Consider the following 24,691-nt stretch of genomic DNA (forward strand, 5'->3'; position numbering starts at 1 on the left):
CTGGAATGCAAGTGGTATATTAAGATATGTGACAAGAAAATGCAATTGAGAATAGCGCGCAGTGAAAATAAAACTAGAAGATGTATGATGCCTTTTGGAGATTGACATCGAAACGATCCCCAAAACTTATTCATGGTTTTACATTGTGTGATGTTATTGTACATCTACGAAGCATGTTATATTGTATAGTGTATATTCAAGCATGTATATTTACGAATCCTATCATATATTGCCTATACGTTATTTGTATTGTAACTGGGGGATATGCGTTGCTTTAAGATTAACTGCCTTTATATCTTAATAATCTAAAGCCACAAGATGGTTTCTAGAAGAGAGAGAGAGACGTTGTGAGAGAAGCAATTAAACATATTCACAAAATGCTATGCACACCAGCACTGACAGATTCAGACATGATACTTTGACTAATTTCAAGATTTTGCTGATTTTGTTAATTTACTATAAAATATATCCTCACAATGAGATTGTTGGCACTTTAGCTAAATTAAGATTCTGTTAATTCATCTATTGACTTAAATTCACTAAAGTGCCATGCTATCTCAACATGTTATACAGTAGTGTGAGTAGTGTGAACTTACTGGTAATAACCACAACGCATAATACAGGTTCTTTTTTAATATTGATCAAATGACGAAATGGCAATGGATGTTGACAATCAACAACACATAATTTGCACTATATATATTCTTATACAATCAAATGCCCTCATAATAATAATAATAATACTGTCCAATATATCACATGTATGCATATATGAATTAAGAATTGTTTTTCCATCGAGCATATTGGTACTAATTTACTTTGTTGATAACAAAGTGATGCAATGATTTCCTACCGTGAATCTACTTTCAAGTTCAAATTTTCCAACAATGTTCTAATCTCTTCTGTCTATTGTACAGTGGTCATGGTATGCAGGTAGTTTGGTAGACTCTTCACAAAATCTTGTGCGAGATGATAGGTTTTCAATGCCTTCACAGCCACATGCAGACACATCGCATAGAAAGTTCGCCGCCATAAAACACACGCCTTCTTTGGACTTAGTTCAACATGGACGTGTAACACAACTGTCATATGGAAAGGCAGCCATGTGTAACATAACGGTTTTAATAGACACTGGCCCCTACACAATGATGTACCAGGTGTTGTCCTAATTCACCAATCAGCAGCCTAAACGCGGAATTGCAGTGCAATCAGATCACGTGTCACATGCAACTACTCTTCTAATCCGTGGCTCCCACCAAATAATATGCACGTGTCAGGTCGCATGTCACATCGTAGATACCATCCAATTAGTGCCTTCGTCAATGCTACTTGTACCTCGGTAATCAGTTCGTATACCAGGTATGTCGCCCTCTAAAATACGTAAGAGGGCGTTCATCCGTACGGCTCTCCATTGAGTCTGAAATTTAGGTCATTCTAATTAAGCGTCGGTCAGTCTGACAGTGGTTCATTGGTGGACTATAATAAACCAACAAAGCTGCCTAAAATCAATTATAAAATTATTTAATAAGCCAGCATTCAGCAATAAATTCACATATTTAACATATCTTACCTAAATCCCTGAAATACAATTATTATTGTGTACATTTGTTGCCCATCATGCTACTACCGGAGTTGTTGGGTGGGTCATTATTCACACAAATCTGAATTTAATGGACTTGTAAATTTCCCGATACAACTTTTGTTGAAGACTTACAATTGGGTATGGCTTTACTATGCCAGTTGAAACGTTGACAAGAATATTACGTGATATGCAAACAAATTACCATTGTTACAGTAGTTGATCACATGACAACAACAATTTACTGTTGAGAAATAGATATAATATTGAGCCATTTTACCAATGTGATTATATTTTTACTGAAAATATTTAAACAAAATATGGGACGCTCTATATGAGAACGATGAGCACAGAGTGTGTATATGGCGAGTGTGTATATAACAGTGGGGCCATTGATGTCAAATTACTCGCAAAACAAATGGAACAGCACGTTGTTCGTGATGAAACAATTGCATAACAATATTAGAGTTGCACGTAGGATACTATGTATTTGTATATTTGTACAACGGCTGATGCAATAAATCACGGATGTCCGTGTAAACAATGCAGAAAAAAGCAGTTACTGGTGATTGCGTGTGTGGTCGACGATTTGAAAGTATTTATTCAGACCAAGTTATTGACACATTCGTTAGTCAAATTTGAATTGCCACATCATTTATTGGAGCGAGGAGAGAAAGAAAACATTTTATTTTAACTCATTTCCTGCCAGCCCAGTGTCCTTTTACATTTACTTGACCAGATAAAGATTGATGTACGTTCATATAACTTAAGGTAAGTTGTGTTAATTTTGACAAAGACATCAATTACACATTTTATGGTTACAAAATTATCATATATGCAGTGTATATCGACGTAATATGCAGTATCACAGTCACATGTCGACCGTATCCCAATTCCGCAGTGCTGGAGCTGATACTTTGCGAATGTGCCACCAAAGTAAGAACAAGTAAATGTCTCAGTTCCTTAATGTAATATAATATATATCTGCTTGTTTGATCGTTGAAATGCTGAAATGGTATGGACATCAACGATACCATTTATATTTATATAAATTTTGTAGACATCTTGTTGTTTTAGCCGTTTAGCTTTAATCATTTTGCTATTTAGTACTGATACTATACATATTACGAATTTTAACGAATGATTTCAACAATTTCATATTTATCATACATTGGATACGATTGTTGATACCCAAGACAACGCCACTCCATGTGTTACTCGGCTGTGTTTATTCCTAATTTATTCGGACAACATTCTGCAGTGTCTACAATGATAGCAAATAAAATACACTCCTTTTGTATGTAGGTATTGTTTTGAACATTGCATTTGCGAACATCCTCTAACTTGTCCAATAACGCGCATTAATACGCAATGTGATCAGTCCATTAATTTGCATATTGCTCAGCGGAAAGCGCTTCTGCTTTTAGTGGCTGTGATTATAAGTTCGAATCTCGTTTGTTGCGAGTTTATATTAGAACCCATCGTTTTGTTTAGCACATCCAAAATCGTTTCAGTTAATATACAAATACAATACACAAGCAAGCAACTTGAGAACATATCTTCGTCATTAATTTATAGATATTTTTTAAAATGTATGAATTATGTTGTGCCTGACCCACGCCAGACCTCGTCCACCCAAAGACTGACCAGCGACCAGTGTGGCTAATATTTTAAGCGAAATTACGATAAACATATATATGAATGAATATGTGTCAGTCAATCGTTAACCTGTCTACATATTTCTTTCACAATAGTTTTACAGTCAACTCATATCCTACATAGACCTGTCTACACTGAACCCATTGTGAACCTTTGGTAACCTGTCTACACAGAACGTGTTTCTTAGTTCCTTCAAACTTCAGAACAGCTTTGCCTGTTTTACTTTCAATTCTATATTCTCCGTAAACTGAATCCTTGCTCCAGTAATTTGTTTTGTGTTTAAACATATTAAATTTTATATGGTTCTGTGATTTTTCAGGTCCTATCGTCATGGCAAGAAGAATTACATTATTCCGGGTTGTTCAACTTTCTCTTATCGTGTTGACGTGTTTTGTAATAGGAATTAAACTGATGCATCTAATCATTCCACGTGGTGGTCCAGAAGATAACACACTCGCAGACAGATATGTGATGAATATCTTCGAGCGCAAGACATGTGCCACTGGTAAATTTGCTATTGGGCCGTTAGACGCCGACGCACTGCGACGACAACGTGATGAATACATAGAGTGGACGCTGGAGGAAAATAAACTATCGGAACCAACAACGTCGTGTTTAGCCATGTCTCCGATACAATACATGGGATCAGGAATTTCAGTAGAACCTTTTCATTCTGTCCGCCTGGTTTTTATCGAAGTTCATCCTTCTGTGTCTAAAACAGATATATCAATCAAGTCTAGACAATCACTGGGGAACATCTACGTTGAGATGTACTCGTATGCAAACTCGTTACAAATAATTGGCAATAATACCCATCAAATACAGATAAAGACAGACAATGTATACGATCTGAACACAGCTCTGAGACACTTGATTTATACGAGTGTCGAGTTTCATATAAGAAAAAGAGATGTTCTTATAGTAAGTTTGCAAGATGTCCATATCTTCATCAATGTATTAATACAGCGATTACATATACCTAGACTGTATGACCCGGGACCTGATAATGATATCAATAATAAAGTGACTGTAATATCGAAAACATGCGAACGCTATGAACGCGTAAATGAAATGATTTCAAGTGTGAACAAATTCTATCCCAAAATGGCGATACTAATCGCTGACGATTCTCGGAATAAACAGACGTTGAATGGAACAAATGTGAAGCATTTTCTGATGCCATATTTAGAAGGTTATGCGGCGGGGAAGAACTTACTTGTGAGTCAGGTGCGTACAAAGTACTTACTGTGGGTCGACGACTATTTTGAGTTTACCCGTGGCACCATTTTAGAGCGGCTCCTTGAGAAATTGGAATCTCCCACAGCAGAGCTGGATGTAGTGGCTGGTTTCATTAGCGATCACAAAGGGGGCGTTTCTGATACCATAAATAATGACCCATGGAAGTGGCTAAAATACTCGAGAGACCCGGATGGTAATGGATGTATAGTCAGGACGGAGACATCGTTTCCATACGGCACAGTAGAGAGATTCCCTAACTGTGCTTTCAAGGACGTTGTGCCAAACTTCTTTATGGCGAAGACTGAATCACTTAGAAAAGTTGGCTTCGATTCAACTTTTGAACAAGTAGCTCATCATGAATTATTCATAGATGGGTGGGGATACTTGAAAATTGTCCAGTGTGATGACGTCACCATTCTGCACGACCGAAGCAAAAGTATAGTTGAAAGCACTTTTATAAATCATCATTTTTCGGAAGAGGAGCTCGTTGAACATTCTGATCACGTACTTTTTAAAAACGGACTGGAGAATTTTCAATCATGGAATCCACATTATTTTGGTAAACGAAGGAATTAGGGTTGGGTTAATTCTCACATAGATATATTTCGTATATTATTATTGTAACTGTCTGAGTCATAGCAGGGACAACGGAAAAAAATACTTTGTAACTAAAAATCAAACTGGACAATGAAATCTGGTAAGCTATGTACAAGTTTAATGATAATAATTACAATTTCTGCTGAATATACTACCATCTGAATTATGACGTTTCTGATGCTTGTTTTTTGTCTTCGGCATACATGTTTTTGTTAGTGCGTGCCTTTCTGACGTCTGTTGATATTATCCCAATGCTGGAAGGTCTTTTCCCGCTCCTTCACGTTAAATAGTGGAATGTGATGGCTAATAGGTCTTGGCGATGTAATGCATATAACTAATAATGTTTCAATCACTGTACGACGTACGATGTCAGGCAACATTTCATCTCTATATTGTATCTGTGAAGCTTGCACGTGTTCACACATACATGTAGTGTGTTTAACAAGCAAAACTGTGTTACACAAGTATTCTGAGAACCAACAATTACAAATTAAGCAAGTAATCATCATTGTAGGAGCGCATTTAGTATGCGTCTGCTCACAGTGGCGCACGAGGCGCATTTGCCTAGTTGCCAGTAATTTCGAGTCCATCTCAGCATTTGGAGTTTTCTGATTTGATACTCCAATGCAGATTATCTTCGTTTTGGACGCTCTTCCCATTGATAGTGGCAATGCGTCGTCTTTGCTGTTGACCTCACTTACCAATAAATTTGTTCTTTCGCAGACTTTTTTTCTTTTATGAGCGTTTCCTCTTTACTTAATAAAATTTAGGACCTCGTCCTAATTGTTACCGGCCAGTGGCCATCGCCAATTTTAGTAGTTTTAAGGTTGTCCATGGCAACTGATTCTGTTGATATCTAATTCTGTTTCCTCCAGTACTGTATTATGTTTGCTTCCACTAGTGTTAAAGTGGTATCTTCAGCCTGTTCGTGCATTGACCAAATGCCTGCGTAAGGGTCCCAAATATAACTTCAACCAGTAGATATAGATTACTTTTGCCTTTATTAGAAGTCTTGCTGAATCTTGTAAAGTAGCAGTTAGTTTAGAAATGACCAACTTTGGCCATCACTATTTTGCATGGTATTTGTTATTTGTTGTGTCCAGAACCCAGACAAACTGGTCCCGTTCAATTGAAATGGTATCTAGTATGTCCCACACAATGACAGTACGTCCATCTCAAACACTTTATCAAGTTGTACATTTTTGTCGATCATTTCTTCTCCACCAAGAACATTTCAATTTGTACATACACCTGTGCCGTACCAAACTGTGTTATTGTGCTCCCATCAATAACAATTATGTGGAACTGACTGCATCTAAGGTTGTCTGGTTGTAGCAATCCCATCAACCCTGTGTCATTTAAAAGCTTTCAATAAATTCTGTGGATTCAACCATTACATACATCCTAAGGTTCATGGTTGCTTGCTGATATTAACTAATCATCAGTGACACTCGCACATGATCAATTTCTGATAGTGGCTTCCAAATTATATGGCTATTTTTGTTGCTGGCATTTTTGAATTGGAGGTATTATGATACACAATTACCACCATGACATCTCACTGTGTCTACTTTATCCTGTTTTTATTCGCCCTACTAAATCGTGAATAACTCTATGGCAACCATTGTATTCAAAAATAAAGCTTGGTGGAACTAGAAAACCTACCCAAGATATGGAGATACCGGGCAATATAACTACTTATAGAATTCTGACAATCTTGGACTGCCATTTAGTCGTTCTGTAATAATCACACATCTAATTGTATTGCTCAATAAATGATTGAAAACGTAAATTTTAGAATTCCTTCACGCCAAATCGTTTCCCAAATAAGAGACCCACTCAGTCTGACCTCATATGAAGTAACACATGAAGACATATCTGACCATCACTGAGGAACTATTAAATATGTCCTCGGTTGCTCCACACCAAACACTGCTAAAAGCCATAGTTCACTTAGCTGCCATAATACTGGACTCCAATGTCCGGTATAGTTTACAGATCTGAAATGTAATCGGGGATTGTGGTGTATAAATGACTTATTCTTTACTTGTTCCATAAATGAGTATGAATGAATGAATGAATACCAATATGTATATGAGTAGCAATGTTAATGTGTCACTTTTATATTTCGCTTGTATATAATGCAGTATTATGATCAACTTCTTTGAGTGTCGATTTCACAATTCAGATGGTATCCCCTTCAACATTTACTTTGATCTTAAAATTATGAATATGATGTTCATTAAACCAAAAGGTTTCACATTTGCCAGGTGTCCATGTTGTAGTTTCTATGACAACATACTGTTATTTCCCAATAATACCCTAATTCAACAAGTAAAATCTCTAAAATCTTTTGTGCAAAATACTCTAGTTTACAACCTTTAATTTAACGACTTTTTACAGTACATATTTCATTATATAGTTTTGATGTAACTACTACAACACTTTGCAAATGAGTTTCTGGAATTAGAATATACACAACCGAGAATAATGTGACGATTGTATTTTTCTTCGTAGACTGTATGTATCAATACACACCGACAGTCAGGCCATCTAGACAGCTGGCTTTGTGGATCATCATTAAACAAATAAATTGTAGTATGCATTTACAAATACATCAATGATATCGCCTTTATTTCCTTGCGACGTTATCTGATTGACATATTCACTAAATATGCTATAATGAGTTCTGTTTATGTTCATTTCAGTGTTCATTCATACGAAGTATACAATGTGTACTGTATTGTTATTCATATCGCGCCGCGCGTGTTCGAATTTCATGTAAACAAACAATGTATTTTACACGCGTTGTGTACGTCGCTATAAGTACCATATCAAACAGGACGCGACACGACGACCACCACCCTTTAAATCCTACGGTTCTAATCTGTAAGCGCTGTACAAAGATTTATTTACACAATGTGGTATGCAAGAAAACCGATTTCAACGATATCCCTCGTTATTAAGATATTTAAATTACAATTGAGGTAACTATTGATGACATAACGGATTCACGTTTATACCAATTCTTCTTAATCAGAGTCATTTCCCTCCAGTGCTTGCTGCATATCTGATACTGAATGTGGATCAATTTGATAGGTTAATGACAGGATTATCTTTTCGTTAGGCACACATTTAGACGGTACAACTATCTGCGAATATATAAAATATGGTAAGCATGATGTTAGTGTTTTTTCTATCATAAGTTGCTGGACTTTGTAATTTGAAATCTTTGATCGGAATCTATAAACAACATTGTATTCTGTCTTGTTGTCATAAAAACTAACACTGTATTCTACGAAATTGTTTGCACAATGATTTTTATCAATATTCAAGATATGAAAGTTATATATTGGTACTGATGAATTTCATGTGATTATATGATGATCAATTAATTTTTAAATATGAGCGTAAACATTGATTGGAATATTATATAAATATTTAGATTGGGTGTATGTCTTTTGTCAAAAAGCATTTAATTAGTAGAATTTCTTAATATCAGAGTTTAAATTATTAATGTAGTTTTATAATGATTACTCTTAGTAATTAGTGTACTTGTCAGAGTCCACATATACTATTGTACACAGTTATCATGTGAAAGATAAGTGATTGCGTATTACTATATTTAAATGTTTTATTTATTTATACATACTCAGCGCCCTCTATGTCGTGAATGAAACGTTTGAGTTAAAAGTTACCTTCACGAGATCAGACGGCTTGATGCGATGGAATTTGATATATTCCGCCATGTTGTTCATAATACCAATCTTGGATATTTTGTAGCGTTGTGAGTAAGCCTTGGCCCATTTTAGTAACGCATTGAATTTTGTGATTTCATCTACCTGTAAAAATCATAATTTATTGTATATATAATTATAATTGACGAGAATGATGGGTAATCTACAAAGAGAGAATGATGGGTAATCAACAAAAAGAAAATGATGGGTAATCTACAAAGAGAGAATGATGGGTAATCAACAAAAAGAGAATGATGGGTAATCTACAAAGAGAAAATTATCGGTATCTACAAAGAGAGAATGATGGGTAATCAACAAAAAGAGAATGATGGGTAAACTACAAAATGAGAATGATGGGTAAACTACAAAAAGAGAATGATGGGTAAGCTACAAAAAGAGAATGATGGGTAAACTACAAAAAGAGAATGATGGGTAAACTACAAAAAGAGAATGATGGGTAGTCTACAAATGACGAATAATATCTACAAGGAGGTAATGTTGGGTATTTTCCAAAACGAAAATGATGGATAAATGTACAAAGAGAGAATGATGGGTGATCGACATTGGAAGAACGGTAGCCTACAAAAAAGAATAATGGGTAATCTACAATAGAGACAATGTTCGGTAATCCACAAAGATAGAATGATGGTTAATCAACAACAGGAGACTGGTGGGTAATTTAAAAAAGAGAATGATGGGTAATCTACAAAGAGAGAAGGATGGGTATTTTACAAACGGGAGAGTGATTGTAAATACACTAAGATAGAAGGATGGGAATCTACAAAAAAAAGAAGAATGGGTAATTAAAAAAAAGTATAGTGAATAATCTACAAAAGTGGATTGATGGGTCAGAGAAAATACAATGGGCTTGTCATGTCAGATGTATCACTTGATTAGAATTATTTTGTTTCTACTATTTCGAATGAGTGAGCGACTTTCTAAACAGTTACAGTGTCAAGTCAAATCGATAAGCTATTCGAAGGTAACATTGTTATATTACAATCTCATCTGAGAAATAGTTTCTCACCAAGAAATATCAAAGGTCCACGGTACCCTCATTACGTAAGATTGATGACCAATAATCAACCAAATTACGCACACTGATACAAATACACAGCATTGTCGTCGGTAAACAGGCTTACCTGTATATCCCTACTCATAATATGCTGCATTATTGACATTGGCATCTTTGTAAAATCTGGTTGTATTAGTAACTCCTCGGTTAATATAGTCTGTCTAGATAAAATATTCTGTAGTAATTCCCGTGCTGATTCGTATGATAGATATCTTTCTAGTTGTAAAAAAATGGTACAGACCTGAAAACAAATTATAAGTAATATTAAGTCAACGTACAAGAATGTTGGTGCGAAATCTTACCAGAACGAATTGTATTATGGCCGTCGGAAATATTAGTAATGTATTTCATTCACATCAGTTAATCGAATCGAATATGATGGTCACTGTTTAACCTTTTCACAACCAGACTTTCTCGTCATAATGTTTCCTTATATTCTTCAATGTTTATGGATGGAAATAGAAATGAATCCTAATTCTGAAGCCAACAAACAAACTTTGTGTATATTTTCAAATTTTACTCACAAAATGTGGCTTTCTTTGTCCCAATTTCTGAAGGAAAGTACTGAATGTAAAAGCGACTAGTTTGTGACGACAAGATGGAACTGGTCCTGAAAATGTTAAACATTCCACTCTGTATTGGTGTGGTTCAAAACATTTTTGATGAAACTGGATATGTGATGAAAGGTATGCATGAATGACACTGCACTTTCTATCAACTCGTCATCAACAGAAATGTCCTTTTATTTCCCACTCTATCAATTTTCACTTACAGTTTGTGTTGTTATAAGATGCGTGCTTAGATCAAAGCATGCCTGTACGAGGTCTGGTACTTCATAGTACTCCGCTGCACACATCAACCCTGGTAAGGTCTCAGAGTTAATACTACATGTACCAGTATGTAAGTAGTCCAGCAACACAGAAAATACATCGCTTTCAAAGTCTGCTACTAGAAACTGAAAACAGGTAGAGACTGAGTATTCAACAAGGTTATATCGTGTCACCAATCTGGTGTGCTACCCGCATGTACGTATGACAAGACAATTGCATTCAATTGTGTATGTCAGTACGTGTTAACTTTCCCATGCAATATTACTTTAATCTCCACATTGCAACACCTATATGTAATTTTCTAATGTTTTGTTTATGCCTGGACCATTTTCACACTTTCATGCGCGCCATGTTAAATGTCATCACGTTTAGCACCACTTATTTGGCATGTTATTATGTTCTGACCAACCACGTTGACTTATACTAGGCATCGTAGTGACGTCACGACATCACGTTGTTTCACTTATAAATAGAGGGAGGACTCTTAAGGGAGCAAAATGAGGAGGAAACTGAGGTTCCACGGGCTGTGCGTCTCTATGCGTGGCTGCAAAGCCAACGTCGGGAATCAAGTTCTTATCACTACATGTATTATCATTATCCGATGTCTCTATAAATAAATATCCTGACAGCAACTCTGCTTTCTCGATTGAAACCTTACATCTCCACAATCTTCTACAGTTTTATATTTAACATAACATAATGTCTTATCTTGTTATTGGCAAAATAAATATGAATACCTTTGTTGGTGCCAGTTGACGAACCGTGTTCACATTCAGTATTCAAGAATGACAGTATTAGCCACATTTGGTTCAAGTAAGTAAATGCTATTTCTATGGTAACAGCCATATTTCATTAGTAGACATTTCAACGCATAGATCTGTAAGTAACTTACTTGGTTTTTGTGAAGTTTGTTTTTCTCTGGATTGAACAATGACGTTGCTGCGCTGGATTTAGTTTTATCCGAATTTAAGTTATGAAGTGATGGAAAACTGTGAACTGATGCAGTATCTATTGAAATGAGGGAAATATATGGTTACTGCGATTGCCCCATCGTATTACTGGATGGTGGACGAGTATAATATAACAATATTGAAAAAGCTATATTGGGCTAGGAGTTGATTCCATGTTGTGAGCGGAAAGATCTATGCTCAGACTACCCCACTAAGTTGATGGTAAATAACCGGTATACATTCATGATAAGTGTGTTATTGTTGTTTATTTGTATAGATTTGTACATGTATTGTAACTTCACATCTGCTGCAACACTGAGTATGTTGGAGGAATGTCCCTTTACAGAATTGTAGGTAAAAACTAATATAGTAAAACTCCAAACTCTGACACAACAGTAACCTAAGTCATGGTAAATAGAGCATTATATACGTATAATTACTGTGCGTCTAAGACCACATTACATAGATAACGTTGTATCACTAGCAACGGACGTAGTATCCATTCAATGAAATTATATTCCTCAGAGAAGAAGGACAGGAAGCTAAATAATTTCCGTTGTTGAAAACTGGGTTAAAATTACTTATGCTATTTCAGATGTTAACTTTAATGGAACCCAACAGGAATGGTCGATGTGCAAAATTTCTTGCATTTCACATAAATGTAATATTGTATAAATCTAAATGATGATCATTGATACAGATCATAGATCACGTGTCACACAATGTGAGACGACATTTTCAAGTTTTTGTTAAAAAAAAACGGACACAAAATGTGTGATTTTGTTCATTCACAAATTAATTATTTTAACTATGTTCCATATTTTTGTTTATAAATTTCTTTGACCATAACGCCGAAGTCTTGAGACAGATGCCAAAAACGATGCAAAACACTTGTATTTTGGTTGCATTGTATATTGTAACATTTTGATAATCCCGTTATAAATTACAGTTGGTATAACCAAACTCACACAGTCTACGTTCTTATTTTCTTGGTTGTTTGCTCCGACAACATAAACATGACCAATCCATTAGCAAGTTAGAAGTCACAACATTTTGGCAGTTTTGCTTGAATTGAGCTCGAAATGTTATCAATCAAAATTGCTTCCTTTAGTGATAACTGAATAAGTTGATGAGTACTGAAACTTCGCTGATTGCTCTACAATAATGAAGTGGTGTTATAGTTCTTGAAAATGTTTATCAAACTGAGGGACAATTGAAAGTATATAACACTTTTAATCTATAAATCTATTAAATATTTCATTATTTCTCAAGTCAACAAACATGGCTTCTGTTTGTTTTCACTTTTTAAAAGTGGCCTTGCGTGACGTTCTTAAATAAAACATATCACGGCTTGACGCATTAGAAAATGTGCAACCTAAATGTCTACATTTGTGTGACATTCAAGAAAAATACACGTGCATCTAGGCGAGTTGGTGCCATATATGGCATTGCGTTTCCTCTATGTAATTGTAGCCAATTGAGTTTCATGTCACTCGTCTATTCACAAAGTGAGATATTCGCCAAAATCCGACAATACTGAGATTGACATTACCAACGATTACACAAACTTCCGGTTTTTCTTTTTAGTTGTCTATCGACGTTTTATAACCAAGAGATGAGACAACTGCGGTCAGTGTTATTATTCTGTCATTTCTCATATACCCACATAATAACTATACCCACATAATGGCAATACATACCACTGGTTGGAGAGTCGTCATTTTTGGATCCTTCGCTTGACGCCCTCTTCAGTAAATCGTGCTGACTGTTGTATTTTCTAGTACTCGTTTTTACGAACGTTTTCTTTGTTACTGGACTATTGGGGGCGCTGCTTACAATTGGTGCTGCTATCGGTGATGTCGACACAGCTACTCTCCCGTATAACATTTCCTGAAAAACTCTGATGTAACAAAAGAGGTCATCAGAGGTCACCAGAGATTAGAATAAATAAGAGTTATATTTGCTGGGTCATGGTGCGAGGGCGCAGTTGATTTGTTAATGAGCTTAGCAGAACGATGCAGTATCATAATTAATATTCTTTGAAAATGGTTACGTTCTATCTATTAAGTCAGTTAAATCTTACCTGCTTCGTACAGCAAGGACTGCCCTCACACCGTGTAGCTTGGCTTGTTCTTTGCCTACAGAAAACAATACAACCACAGTGTTACTGATTCTGAAACATTTTGATCATGAGGCGAAGTTAAAAGACGGTGGTCGTCGCGCCGCGTCCGGTTCGATATGGGACTAATAGCGACTTACACAAATAGTTTGTTTGTTTACATGAAATTCGAACACCCGATGACCACCGATGACTAAAAATTTGCTCACACATTATTATTAGAAAAAAGCGCATACCCAGTATGTCGGAAATAATAGCAGAATATAAATCAAAACAAATACATTTGCATTCTCGCCGTAAGTGGCGCTCTACTTACCAACAATAAATGTGATATCACACAGTTTGTTAGACCTGAATGCAATTGCGAAATCTTTACTGAGCTGGTCGTGTCCTTCAAATCGATCTTTGGTTATATCACCTAACGGTGGGGGCGGTCTGCGAAAAGATTACATAAAATTGACATGATTATCATATCCCACGTACATGTACAGTACGGAGAAACGAGTGTATAAATTCACGTGAATTAGAAATATATTTACAAACCCAAATTTCAGAAATAATTATTAAAATAAATCCATAATTTAATATATATATATATTAAAAAAAACGAAGTATATTGAAATTGAAAAAGATTTTTCATTTGTACAGATTGTGATGATGTATTAATAAATGCCTCATCATCACAATCTGTACAAATGAAAAATCTTTTTCAATTTCAATATACTTCGTTTTTTTTTCCAAATTATATGGGATCATACTGTTCTTTGACACAAAATTGGATAAAGTTGAAATATCGAATTCACTTATTATGCTGGCCACGTTTACTGTCTGAAAAGCTGGAGAAATACATAATCAATAAGTTATTAACGCTTCGATTAATACCCACTCAAGATCCAACAATAATCGACACATTCTTGAAACTACGGCAGATAAAAACTACAACATATTATTTATGTCAAGCATTATACAGTTGTGAACATATTTTTTTCTATCTATGTACATTGTATATACTTAAAATGATGTTTTCTGTGAAAGTGGTTATGTTAATTAAGAATATAAAAAATACTTTTAAACAGATTTCACGTTTGAAATTTGTTAATATCGTGTGTTATGGAGCCGTGGGTACTATCCAATGTATGACGTGGTGTATGACGTAATTAAAACTACCACCATTGGCCTGCATTCATTTACATACTAAATATCAGTTATTTGGGATAAATTGCGTAATGGAACGTAACAACAGGATTTTAAACACATAGTTCATTGTTGTAATTGCTTTAAATGTATGTTAAAATATTATACGGGTTTTTTAAATGTCTCTTCTATTATTATATGAATTGTTTTATACTGTTTAATCGAAACAGTGGTATTTAGATGTTTGTGTCAATTATTATACTTGTCAAACTGTAAAATTATTTATAGGTTTGTTATGTATAAAGTGCTAGTACAAGTATTTACGGTAAAAACAGTGAATAAATCAGTCCATTGTTTGTTCATTTACACGTGTGTGTTATTTGAAAGAGATTAAAATAGTCTGTGTTGGTTAACGATGAATTCATACCTACAATATGATATTGGGAGCCAGCTGCCTCTCCGACTGAAATACAGAAAAGTGTTAACAATGAGAAAACAACGCATGACAGTATTAACGGAGAGACGTTATTTTGTCTGCAGACACTGTAAAAATAAAAGCCTTGTTCAATGAGAGTCACATGACATCACCAGTCCCTAAAACCTTCTTTTAAAATAATTAACAACACAGTTTTGTACGGAAAATACACCATTTGTAGCCACTTTAACAATTATATTACAATTGGTTGTCGGTTCTAACGATAAACAGATTACATGCATTACACACTTTGTAGACACCAGGTAAGTGGGGGTAATTGGTTACATATAAATATATAATGATATAGACGACTATGTGAAACCGTTCAACAGTCTTACGTGTTTTACTGTCTGCGTTTTGAAATTGCGACGCAAGCCTACCCTACATAGCAGTGTTATACGCCGAGTTTGTCACGATATGGAGAATTCAAATAGGCTATCTACTTTCTAACATTGAGGGCGCCATACATTAGTTAGATTTCTTTCCGACTTTTCTCCGATAAATGACGTATTTGCAATGAAAGACTCACCTTTGTAATTTCCTCCAATCTCTGGCATGAAGTGATTCTAAATATTCGTTAAATCCGCCAACCAGCTCTTCCAGCATCTGTAGCCGCGTACGGTCCTGAAATTGACAAACACATACTGATAAGTGAGACTGAGACATGTTATGTTATTTTACTGAATGTTATCCGTGGCTCCAAATCGTGTAATATAGTTTTGTTAGTTCCAATTTAATTTACTGTATTTTTGTAAACGTTTAGGTTTTTGTGTGTTGGTAAGGCAAGCGCCGGAAGATTGTTTTGTAGAAGATTTGCGTTCAGTAAAACAACAAAAACTTTACTATCCTGTACTGAATCACATAGCTGATAAGACTGTTTCATCATCATTATTGAGACTATAGAGGGCGACATCTGAGTGAGAATGTCATATTCAAATTAAGCATACTTGCACCACATGTGATCAACATTGATTCTACTGCCCCCCTCACGTGAGTGGCATATTTTTTATGTAACTGTTGTCTTTCCTGTTGTTTCACTTTCCTTATTTATTTCACTGATGAAGGGTGTTGACCCGAAACGTTTGGTGTTGCGTGTTTCCACCTTTTCAAGCGCCTTTTTAGTTCCATTTTTTTAGGATTTATTTCACGTTTGTAATTTGTTCAGGGCGTTCTGCAGTGCTGTGGGGTTTGTGAATATACACTGTATAATTTAGTACGTACAAGAACAATTACCTCACATGTATAATTTAGTACGTACAAGAACAATTACCTCACATGTATAATTTAGTACGTACAAGAACAATTACCTCACATGTATAATTTAGTACGTACAAGAACAATTACCTCACATGTATATTTGTGTGTCTCATTTTTCATCAAACAAATACTATTCAGTAATGTAGTGAGGAGGGTGGTACAAGTGGTGATTGTTTTCAACGGTGCCAAACGGTGCCAACGGTCCCATTTCCCGTCATACTTTAGTCCATTGTTATGTTATTTTGAATGTTTTTGTTATTGAATTTTAACTGTCATTCTCTAGTGTACTCTTTTCCATCCAGTCACCAACACTAATTCAGGTTAGTCAAAGTTTCACATCTTTACATTTATTTGTACTCTCTACATTCAATCATTTGTATTTCCTAGATTTACCTATTTGTTTATTTATTCCAAATGCTTTTTCCCAGTCTTGATTGTTCACGGTTGTCGTTTCTATTGTATTTCCAGTTTGACAAAGGGTTACTATAGAAACGTTACTATATCAAATTGTTGGACCAAGACGTTTTTGGTGTGGTGTACTATTTTATGATCCTGCAGTTATAAATACTATTCAGTGATTGAATAAATAAATAAATATATTTAGTTCAATATCAATCATTATGCAATTCAGTTCTCGACATTCGATATGAAAAAAATCAAAGGTTTATATAAGCATATAACTCACTTGCATTCTGGCAAACTTTGGTGCAGTGTAGCTGACTCTTTCCCCATTTACTATTTTACATAGTAACCACTCTCGGAACCTGGGACCCTTGATATATAGAAAGCAATTATATTTAATTAACCTGAAGATCTAACATTAAATGTGTGCAGGATAGTATTTTATGAGCAATTGCATTGGATTTAATCAAAATGAAAATTATGATCGACCTAGGGGATCCCAGCAGGGTACTTCACAGCTGCCTACATCGGCAATAAAAGAAAAAAGTAATTTTCGATAAAATATATAGATGTGGAAATGAAATGTCGCAATTAAAATACGAGATACTGAGTCATGTCGTGAAAAGTATCCCTGTATGTCATGGATTTCTGGTCCATTGGGTAGAAATGAACGCAGCACTAAAGCGCGTACCACTTGACGGAGTTGTTGTTTTCTGAATAAATTAATAGGGACGTAATCATTGCGATAATATCTTACTGTTGGATGATGATATCATGTTTTGCCATTTATATATATTTTAGTTTTATATTTAACGTTTTTATTGGTCGATTGGGAATCAAGCTACTATGCTGATGATTGTTTTCGAGTGCGAAAAAATGATGGATCACCATGACGACATTTTGTGTGGGTATACTTTCAATGCGGGAGTGGTCGTTGCAACGTTTCATCTTTTGCGGCGGTTATATCGAAGCAATTGCTGATTAAATATACTTAAGGAAACTTCCATTTGTTTGCACTCCTCAATTACTCAAGTGGCCATTCCCTGGCGACCCTAAACTAATGAGTGATCAGGCGATGATAATGGAAACAGAGTGCAACTATTTACACAACAGCCTTGAATATATGTTCGTTGCAAGAGTAGTACTCAACTCACATCAGTACATCGCACGGAACAATGTTGTATTCGACCAGGAAGCACTTAGCACCATTTATTTACTTATTTTTTTTATTTAACACTTTATTTAAAGAGGGGAGACCAAAATACAATAAAATATTTTTCATTGGGTCCGCTGTAGAAGCAAAATACGCTAAAAATTCAACAATGACCACACTATGGGTTTGAGCCATTTAAAACAAATTTCCCACAAAGATAACATTTGTATGTTTTCTTAATAATGCCCAACGAGGCTGAATTTGTAATATGGCAAGTTATTCCATAGCGTTACCCCTCTATACTGAAACGTCCTCTGGCTGATATATGTGTTCCATTTAGAAATACATAAATTATTATAACTTGAAATGTTATATTGTGCCAAGACGGGTGAATGAAACAATCAAAGATTAGCCGTGATTGAATAGCAGTGATGTTGTCTCTTCGACGTATAAGGTCACGTGATAGGAGGTAAAATCACCAAAAGGTGCCCAGGACGCGGCGCGACAACCACCGCCAATCATAAGCATTTATTTGAACTGCGCCCATTAATGTTAATTTGACGTATGCTTGGTTGTCCAAGAACGTGACACAAACTCTATATGTAACACTCACGGCAAACACTTACAATAATGATATATATTTCAAATCCATTCCACTCAGCGATAACTTTACACGGAGAGACAAGCATATGTAAGGATGCCGACTTTTTAAACATAATCCGCCTAAATTGTTTGAAATTACTTTCTCACAATGATTATTGTACACTGTGAATGGCAGTGATCATACCGGCACCGTTACGTCGCGTCGTCATGTTCGATACTTATGCGACGTACACAACGCGTGGAAAATAAATTGCTTACATGAAATTCGAAATTTTTTCAAATAATTTCACAGTTCAAAAAAAAAAAAAAAAGCAAGGAGAGTGACATAATTTATTCAGTCAGTATTCATCGGATTAACGATGCATACCCACTCATATCATTTCCTGTCAGTGGGCTCGGAGCGCATTTACAGACTTAGAAATGAGGGACGGCACAACTCAAGCATACACATGTATTGAGAGGAATACATCAATTGCCCAGCGGAAACCGCTACTCTTTGCCACAAGAACAACTGGATCGTTTACGTGCACTGAATTTCATCCAAATAAAACTATAAATGTCACGACTTTCTCTGCTCATTTGTATGCAACATATGATTTGGTTTAACTAAACGTATCAACAAGTCAATATTAGGAATTACCTTTTCGAATATATGCCCTTCACTGAGTGGTGGATTGAACGATGGTACTTCGTCACGTGACACAACAGATACGGCAAACCTCATTGGTTGTTTGGAAACCAGTTTGACGACGATAAATGTGTGTAAGAAATGCGACTTGATTGTGTTACCGGCAAACTCCGCGTTAGCGCCCTCTAGAAATACCACGCAGACGATATCATTCCCAATGTGACGTTTACGCTGTAACTGAAACAGAAGATTGTGTTCGAAATAGTTATTACGTGGTGTATGTGAGTTAAATATGTAAATATATTTCACCTACGTCATTTCGAGCCTCTTTTTCAAATATAGCGGCCATCTTAGATATAGCGGCCATTTTAAAGGCCAAGGCGGAGATTATATATATATATACATTACGTGTAGAAAATCACTTGATTTCACTTTGTCAGCTGTCAATATAAGCTGCGGTTAGGTAAACTATTACTACAACAAAACATGTTATGTTGTGATGTTCAACATGGCTTTCTTTTAAACACGAAAACCAAAATGGTTGCGTAACATACTGCAAACTACACGCAGAATATCTTGAGAACAACACAGATACGGCATATTTCAAATTGGAAGTGCAAATTGAAATGTGTTGCAAGGGAAATTGATATTTAGGCGAGTATTGACGTGTGATTATTCGTAAAGCAATATCCTTTGAATTACTGTCGTCGATAAAATGACAGCCCATTTACACCTATCAGTAACTGTGATTGATGGAAATGGAAAATAACCCGCGTAATAATACAATACGGTTAGCGGGTCGATATTGGACGATTTACTCGCGACGTTCTTTGAGATTAAGGCATAATCGCGGGAAGCAGCGCGAGATTGGAATGCCCAAGATGAAATAAAAATAATAAATATATTGAAAGCTGGAAGTACGTCGTCGTATATAGATGCGTACAACTCATAGAACGTGTTTTACGATTTTAACAACATATGTTTATTGTATATTTTCAATATAAAAATTCAACTCAGTGACACGACATTAGATTGCCTGGAAGCAAATGTTATACATTTCAATAATCCCTCCTAAAAACAGACATTAATACGGTTGCTATATTTGATCACGTGATTATACAGTGCATCATTTCACAGAGTGATATATGAATATGTCAACTCTTATTAATATTGCACTGTATATTACCTCATTTGAAAAGTCTTATCTATATCGAATCCCTAATATGGTCATGGTGCCATACCATATATGAGCCCGTGACTCTGTGTATGATTGATACGCGCGCGTTAATGTTGTGCATATACGTTTTATTTTGTTGATTTTGATAATATGCGTTTATGCTGATTCAGCGAATTAATTTCTTATGTGTTTCTATACTGATATTATCTAAAAACGTAAATTAAGTCGGATTCGTTGAAGTTGCGTGGATATAGCATGTAACTTCAAAGACGTACATTGCACATTGTACCACGTGACGGTTGCCTTGATGTTGATGACAATGATGTTAACAATGACGTAAGCATCACGTGACCATGATTTATCTCGCTCTACAGCTGCCGACTTATCCATCAAATGAAATGCAAACAAAAGACTCACCTTCTGAGGGTCTCGTTCATCACATGGTAATAATGTGGAAACGTGGAACATAATTTCAATGTCTTTCCATCTTGTGTATACAGATGTACTTCCCGTTAAATCATTTATAGCGTCGAGACCGCCCTTATAACCATTGAAACCTGCAATTAAAATGTATACATGAGTGATATTGAGATTTGTTTTGTATGTTTTAGTATTTTTCGGTATTACGCTGAATTATGATATAAGGTAAACTAGAATGTATAATATACTTTTTATAATAATACGTACAAACGCAGGTGCGTATATTTCGTAAAACTAATTGTACTGTATGTGCGTGTTTTCAAACAACGTTTAGTTTACGGTCAATCACATTTTCAAAGATTGCAATATTGTATATTAAAAATATCAACAGGGGAAAAACAATAGATTTCAATTAAGTTATTTTCTATAATTTACTAGACATGTACTCATAAGGAATGTGTCAGGTAGCCAATGTGTGCCAGAATACGACCGTGTCCGTCCCACGAGGATTTACATACGGGACATCTGAAAACGACCTTTTTGTGTTGTCTCGTATTCCCAGTGTTCTTTAGGGCGCTACTTGAGACAACACAGCGAGAAGATGGGAAGTCATGTGACGATTTTTGTATACATGCAAATGTTGCTACATTGATTTGGGTGGACAAGTCACGTGACACTGTCTCATCATCGCGGCACGCCCGAGGTTTGGACGGCCTTTGCCCTGCTAAGCCGCGCTGTATTCCCAGGGGCATTGCCAAATGAGATTCGAATAAGAAAAGTTCATGGCGGTTCGACCAATTACCAGTCAGTAGACTCCACTAATCAGTTTATTTAACCTCAGGTTATGAGGTTTTCGTGGAAAGAAGAATTGTCTGCCTTGAAATACGAAATAACGCTGAAATGCGACAAACACAACAATTGGTCAACATTTTATAGAGGGCCCAACAAAGTATTTTGTTAAGATTATATGCATATGTGATTTGTTTTGTGAGGTTCTCCTTTCTTCACTCATCCTCGTCGAGGGGCTTGTCCATATTATGTGATCGATAGCCCCGTTTTTTCAATACACCCGGTGATATTTAACTTCGTACGTCATGCCCTTTACCTTTCATTTTGACTCGCATGCCAAGGATATCAAGGAACTCGTCAAAATAGGCACTATGATGTGGATTGTTTAATATTTCCTCTTCGGTCGTCTGCCCCTCCTTGATGTAAACCACTCCCACTTTCAGTTCAGATTTCACGAACACCTGTATTGCGAGAAACGGTGAAAACAATCTTAGACAAAATAGAATAGATCCACTATTACGTCATACGTATGCTTTATTAAAACATAAATCATTACACGCTCTTTGCGCCAATAGTAGTTATTCTTACAGGTCACGTGTTCATCGTTGTCTCGAGATATTGAGAACGTGACTAATGCAGTCATGAAAGTCAACCCTCACACAGAAACGATCAGCGAGAGAGAGAGAGAAATGTTCATTGTTTCCAAATAATTTGTACATATGCTTAAATGCTTGTGTTTTGTACAATGTCACATGACTCACTACAGTATCCAACCACTGTTTAGATTTAGTCAATGAAAATGAATATGTGAAACATTTAAAATCAAATACAGTGTTGCTAGGGAAAGTACGAAAACATGGTAGTCGCATTGTGCGTGGTTTAAACCCACCTGGTCGAGTTTTAGAAGCTCATCCGGCGTGGACATAAATGACAGCTGCGCCAATCTCAGTGGCGGATTTACGCCAATTTCTTGACTGATAGCTTGGATGACGTCATCGCGGTCGTATCTATTAGCAACCAGGTATCCCACAGGAAGTAGGCCATGAGAAATCCCCATCGAAGTTCTGACTAATATTCTACAAGATAAAACGTCATTGTGATTCGTCTTATTTAAACCGTACGATTTTTCTTTGTGGTAGGAGAATACGCAAAAAAAAACATGATAACAAATATGGGGTAATAAGGAAACATTTGGTGAAATCGTCTATATCGAGGTAGTGAATGCACATACATTTATAACATTCCAATTTTACAAATGTTGTGTTTGTATGGTAACGATTGTGATGGGTACTCATTTGAGCAATGAGGTATTTGGTCTCAATGGTGTCTTTCTTCTCCAGCCGTGATTTGTACTAATATATAACTATACAAGAAGGTGACAATTTTAAATTATGGGATGTGGTTGGAAAAATGAGACCAATGCATTTATTTTCTTTTGAAATGTCTTGTCTTTGCGTTTTTTATTTGTCTTGTACGTACCAACATTGTTTCCTGCAACACCAGGCGAGCATTTGTTTTCTCTTTTGATGTTTAGCGTACATTTAAAAAAAATAAATCTTCCAGTCAACGCTAATGATTTCAATGGTGACCCCTAACTTGTTACAATCCTTGTCATTAATGTCAATACAACTTGATATGATTCCAAAATATTAACGCGTCTGCTGTTAGCTTGTAATACTGTTTGACGTCAAATTAGACTATAACCGACCTAGACCCGTTTTGTCCATTCAATTCAATGTTTACACTGTTGATACGTACATAATACATGAGTTGAATTGTCTTTTACAGTGCCGTAGTCACCAGCGTGTAATCAATTTATTTTTCTATGCATTCTATAAATCGCATGGGACCCATATAGAATAGGGCGCGCAATCAAACTCCGAGAACAGACATACACTCTTCAGGTGAAGGCCGGCAGAGGGCGCTATATAGTCAGTTGTCAGAAATATTTGACGTGCTAAAGATAACAACTCACTACAGCAAACTGATGACATTTCCAAAAGATTATTTAACACATTTACGCACAAGTATATATGTACTTATGTGTGATAGCTTGTATATACAAAATGACATTAAAGACAGTTATATGCAGGTGTTCTTGATATGTGTATGTATATGAACAGTAAAATAATACATGCCATGTTCTAATTTTTTCATATAGACCAGACTTTTATTATCCCTTGTTTCACGAACCCGCCGAATGAACAGGTGCCGAAAATAAAATAAAAATAAAATTTTATTTCAGCGTAATTTCTAGCGCCCGCCGACTTGTATTTTAATCTTCTTTTTTTTTCCGCCCGCCGCATAACAAACCCAAGTTGCATTTTCGTGGGAGTATCATGATCATAGTACCGAAGTCTCGCGCAGACGAGAAACAAGGTTATACATGGAATAACATTTTATTTCATTTCTTCTCTCCGATCAATGATCTCACTTACAATTCTTTGGGAATCACACAAATCTGATGGAAAAAAAGAATTAATTTTATTTTTTCCGCCCTCCTCAAAAAAATTCCTTATAAAAACTCGAGAAACAAGGAATAAAAAAGTCTGGCCTAAACCGAAATTATTTAATTTCATGACGCATTAAACATGGACGTTAAAGCGGGAGAGTCGTCACCTGCGCATGCGCCAGATGGTCATAGCGTATTATTGTTTACAAACAAGCGTCCACCCATGTGCCTTTGCATTTTTAGCGTGTGTTGTTATCGTCGCTTGGGATTAAATTCCCGCGCTTGCACAGGTGACGACCCTGCTGCTGGTCGTCACGCACCGAGCGTTCGAATTTAGTGTAAACAACAGCAGTGTATTTTACACGCGTTTGTGTACGTCGCACATGACTCATGCTGAACACGCCGTGTCACGATTA

The 24,691-nt window shown here is 35.9% G+C and overlaps 1 protein-coding gene across 1 annotated transcript in view; it reads right to left on the bottom strand.

The window, feature by feature from the left end:
• Positions 1–7,167: 7,167 nt before the first annotated feature.
• Positions 7,168–24,691, bottom strand: part of LOC102801706 (uncharacterized) — a 40,172-nt gene continuing 22,648 nt past the window's right edge. Inside the window, exons 3-17 of the mRNA XM_085499098.1 lie at positions 22,713–22,899; positions 22,140–22,284; positions 21,032–21,171; positions 19,450–19,674; positions 17,337–17,423; positions 15,924–16,018; positions 15,347–15,382; positions 14,102–14,220; positions 13,750–13,804; positions 13,367–13,566; positions 11,609–11,724; positions 10,659–10,841; positions 9,954–10,127; positions 8,773–8,916; positions 7,168–8,226 (exon numbers count right to left, since the gene is read on the bottom strand). Coding sequence (XP_085355224.1) covers positions 8,107–8,226; positions 8,773–8,916; positions 9,954–10,127; positions 10,659–10,841; positions 11,609–11,724; positions 13,367–13,566; positions 13,750–13,804; positions 14,102–14,220; positions 15,347–15,382; positions 15,924–16,018; positions 17,337–17,423; positions 19,450–19,674; positions 21,032–21,171; positions 22,140–22,284; positions 22,713–22,899 — 2,026 coding nt within the window. The 3' untranslated portion in view covers positions 7,168–8,106. The remainder of the gene's footprint in view (positions 8,227–8,772; positions 8,917–9,953; positions 10,128–10,658; positions 10,842–11,608; positions 11,725–13,366; positions 13,567–13,749; positions 13,805–14,101; positions 14,221–15,346; positions 15,383–15,923; positions 16,019–17,336; positions 17,424–19,449; positions 19,675–21,031; positions 21,172–22,139; positions 22,285–22,712; positions 22,900–24,691) is intronic.

The sequence above is a fragment of the Saccoglossus kowalevskii genome, chromosome 5, assembly GCF_978046115.1.
Source record: "Saccoglossus kowalevskii chromosome 5, keSacKowa6.1, whole genome shotgun sequence".
NCBI lineage: Eukaryota > Metazoa > Hemichordata > Enteropneusta > Harrimaniidae > Saccoglossus > Saccoglossus kowalevskii.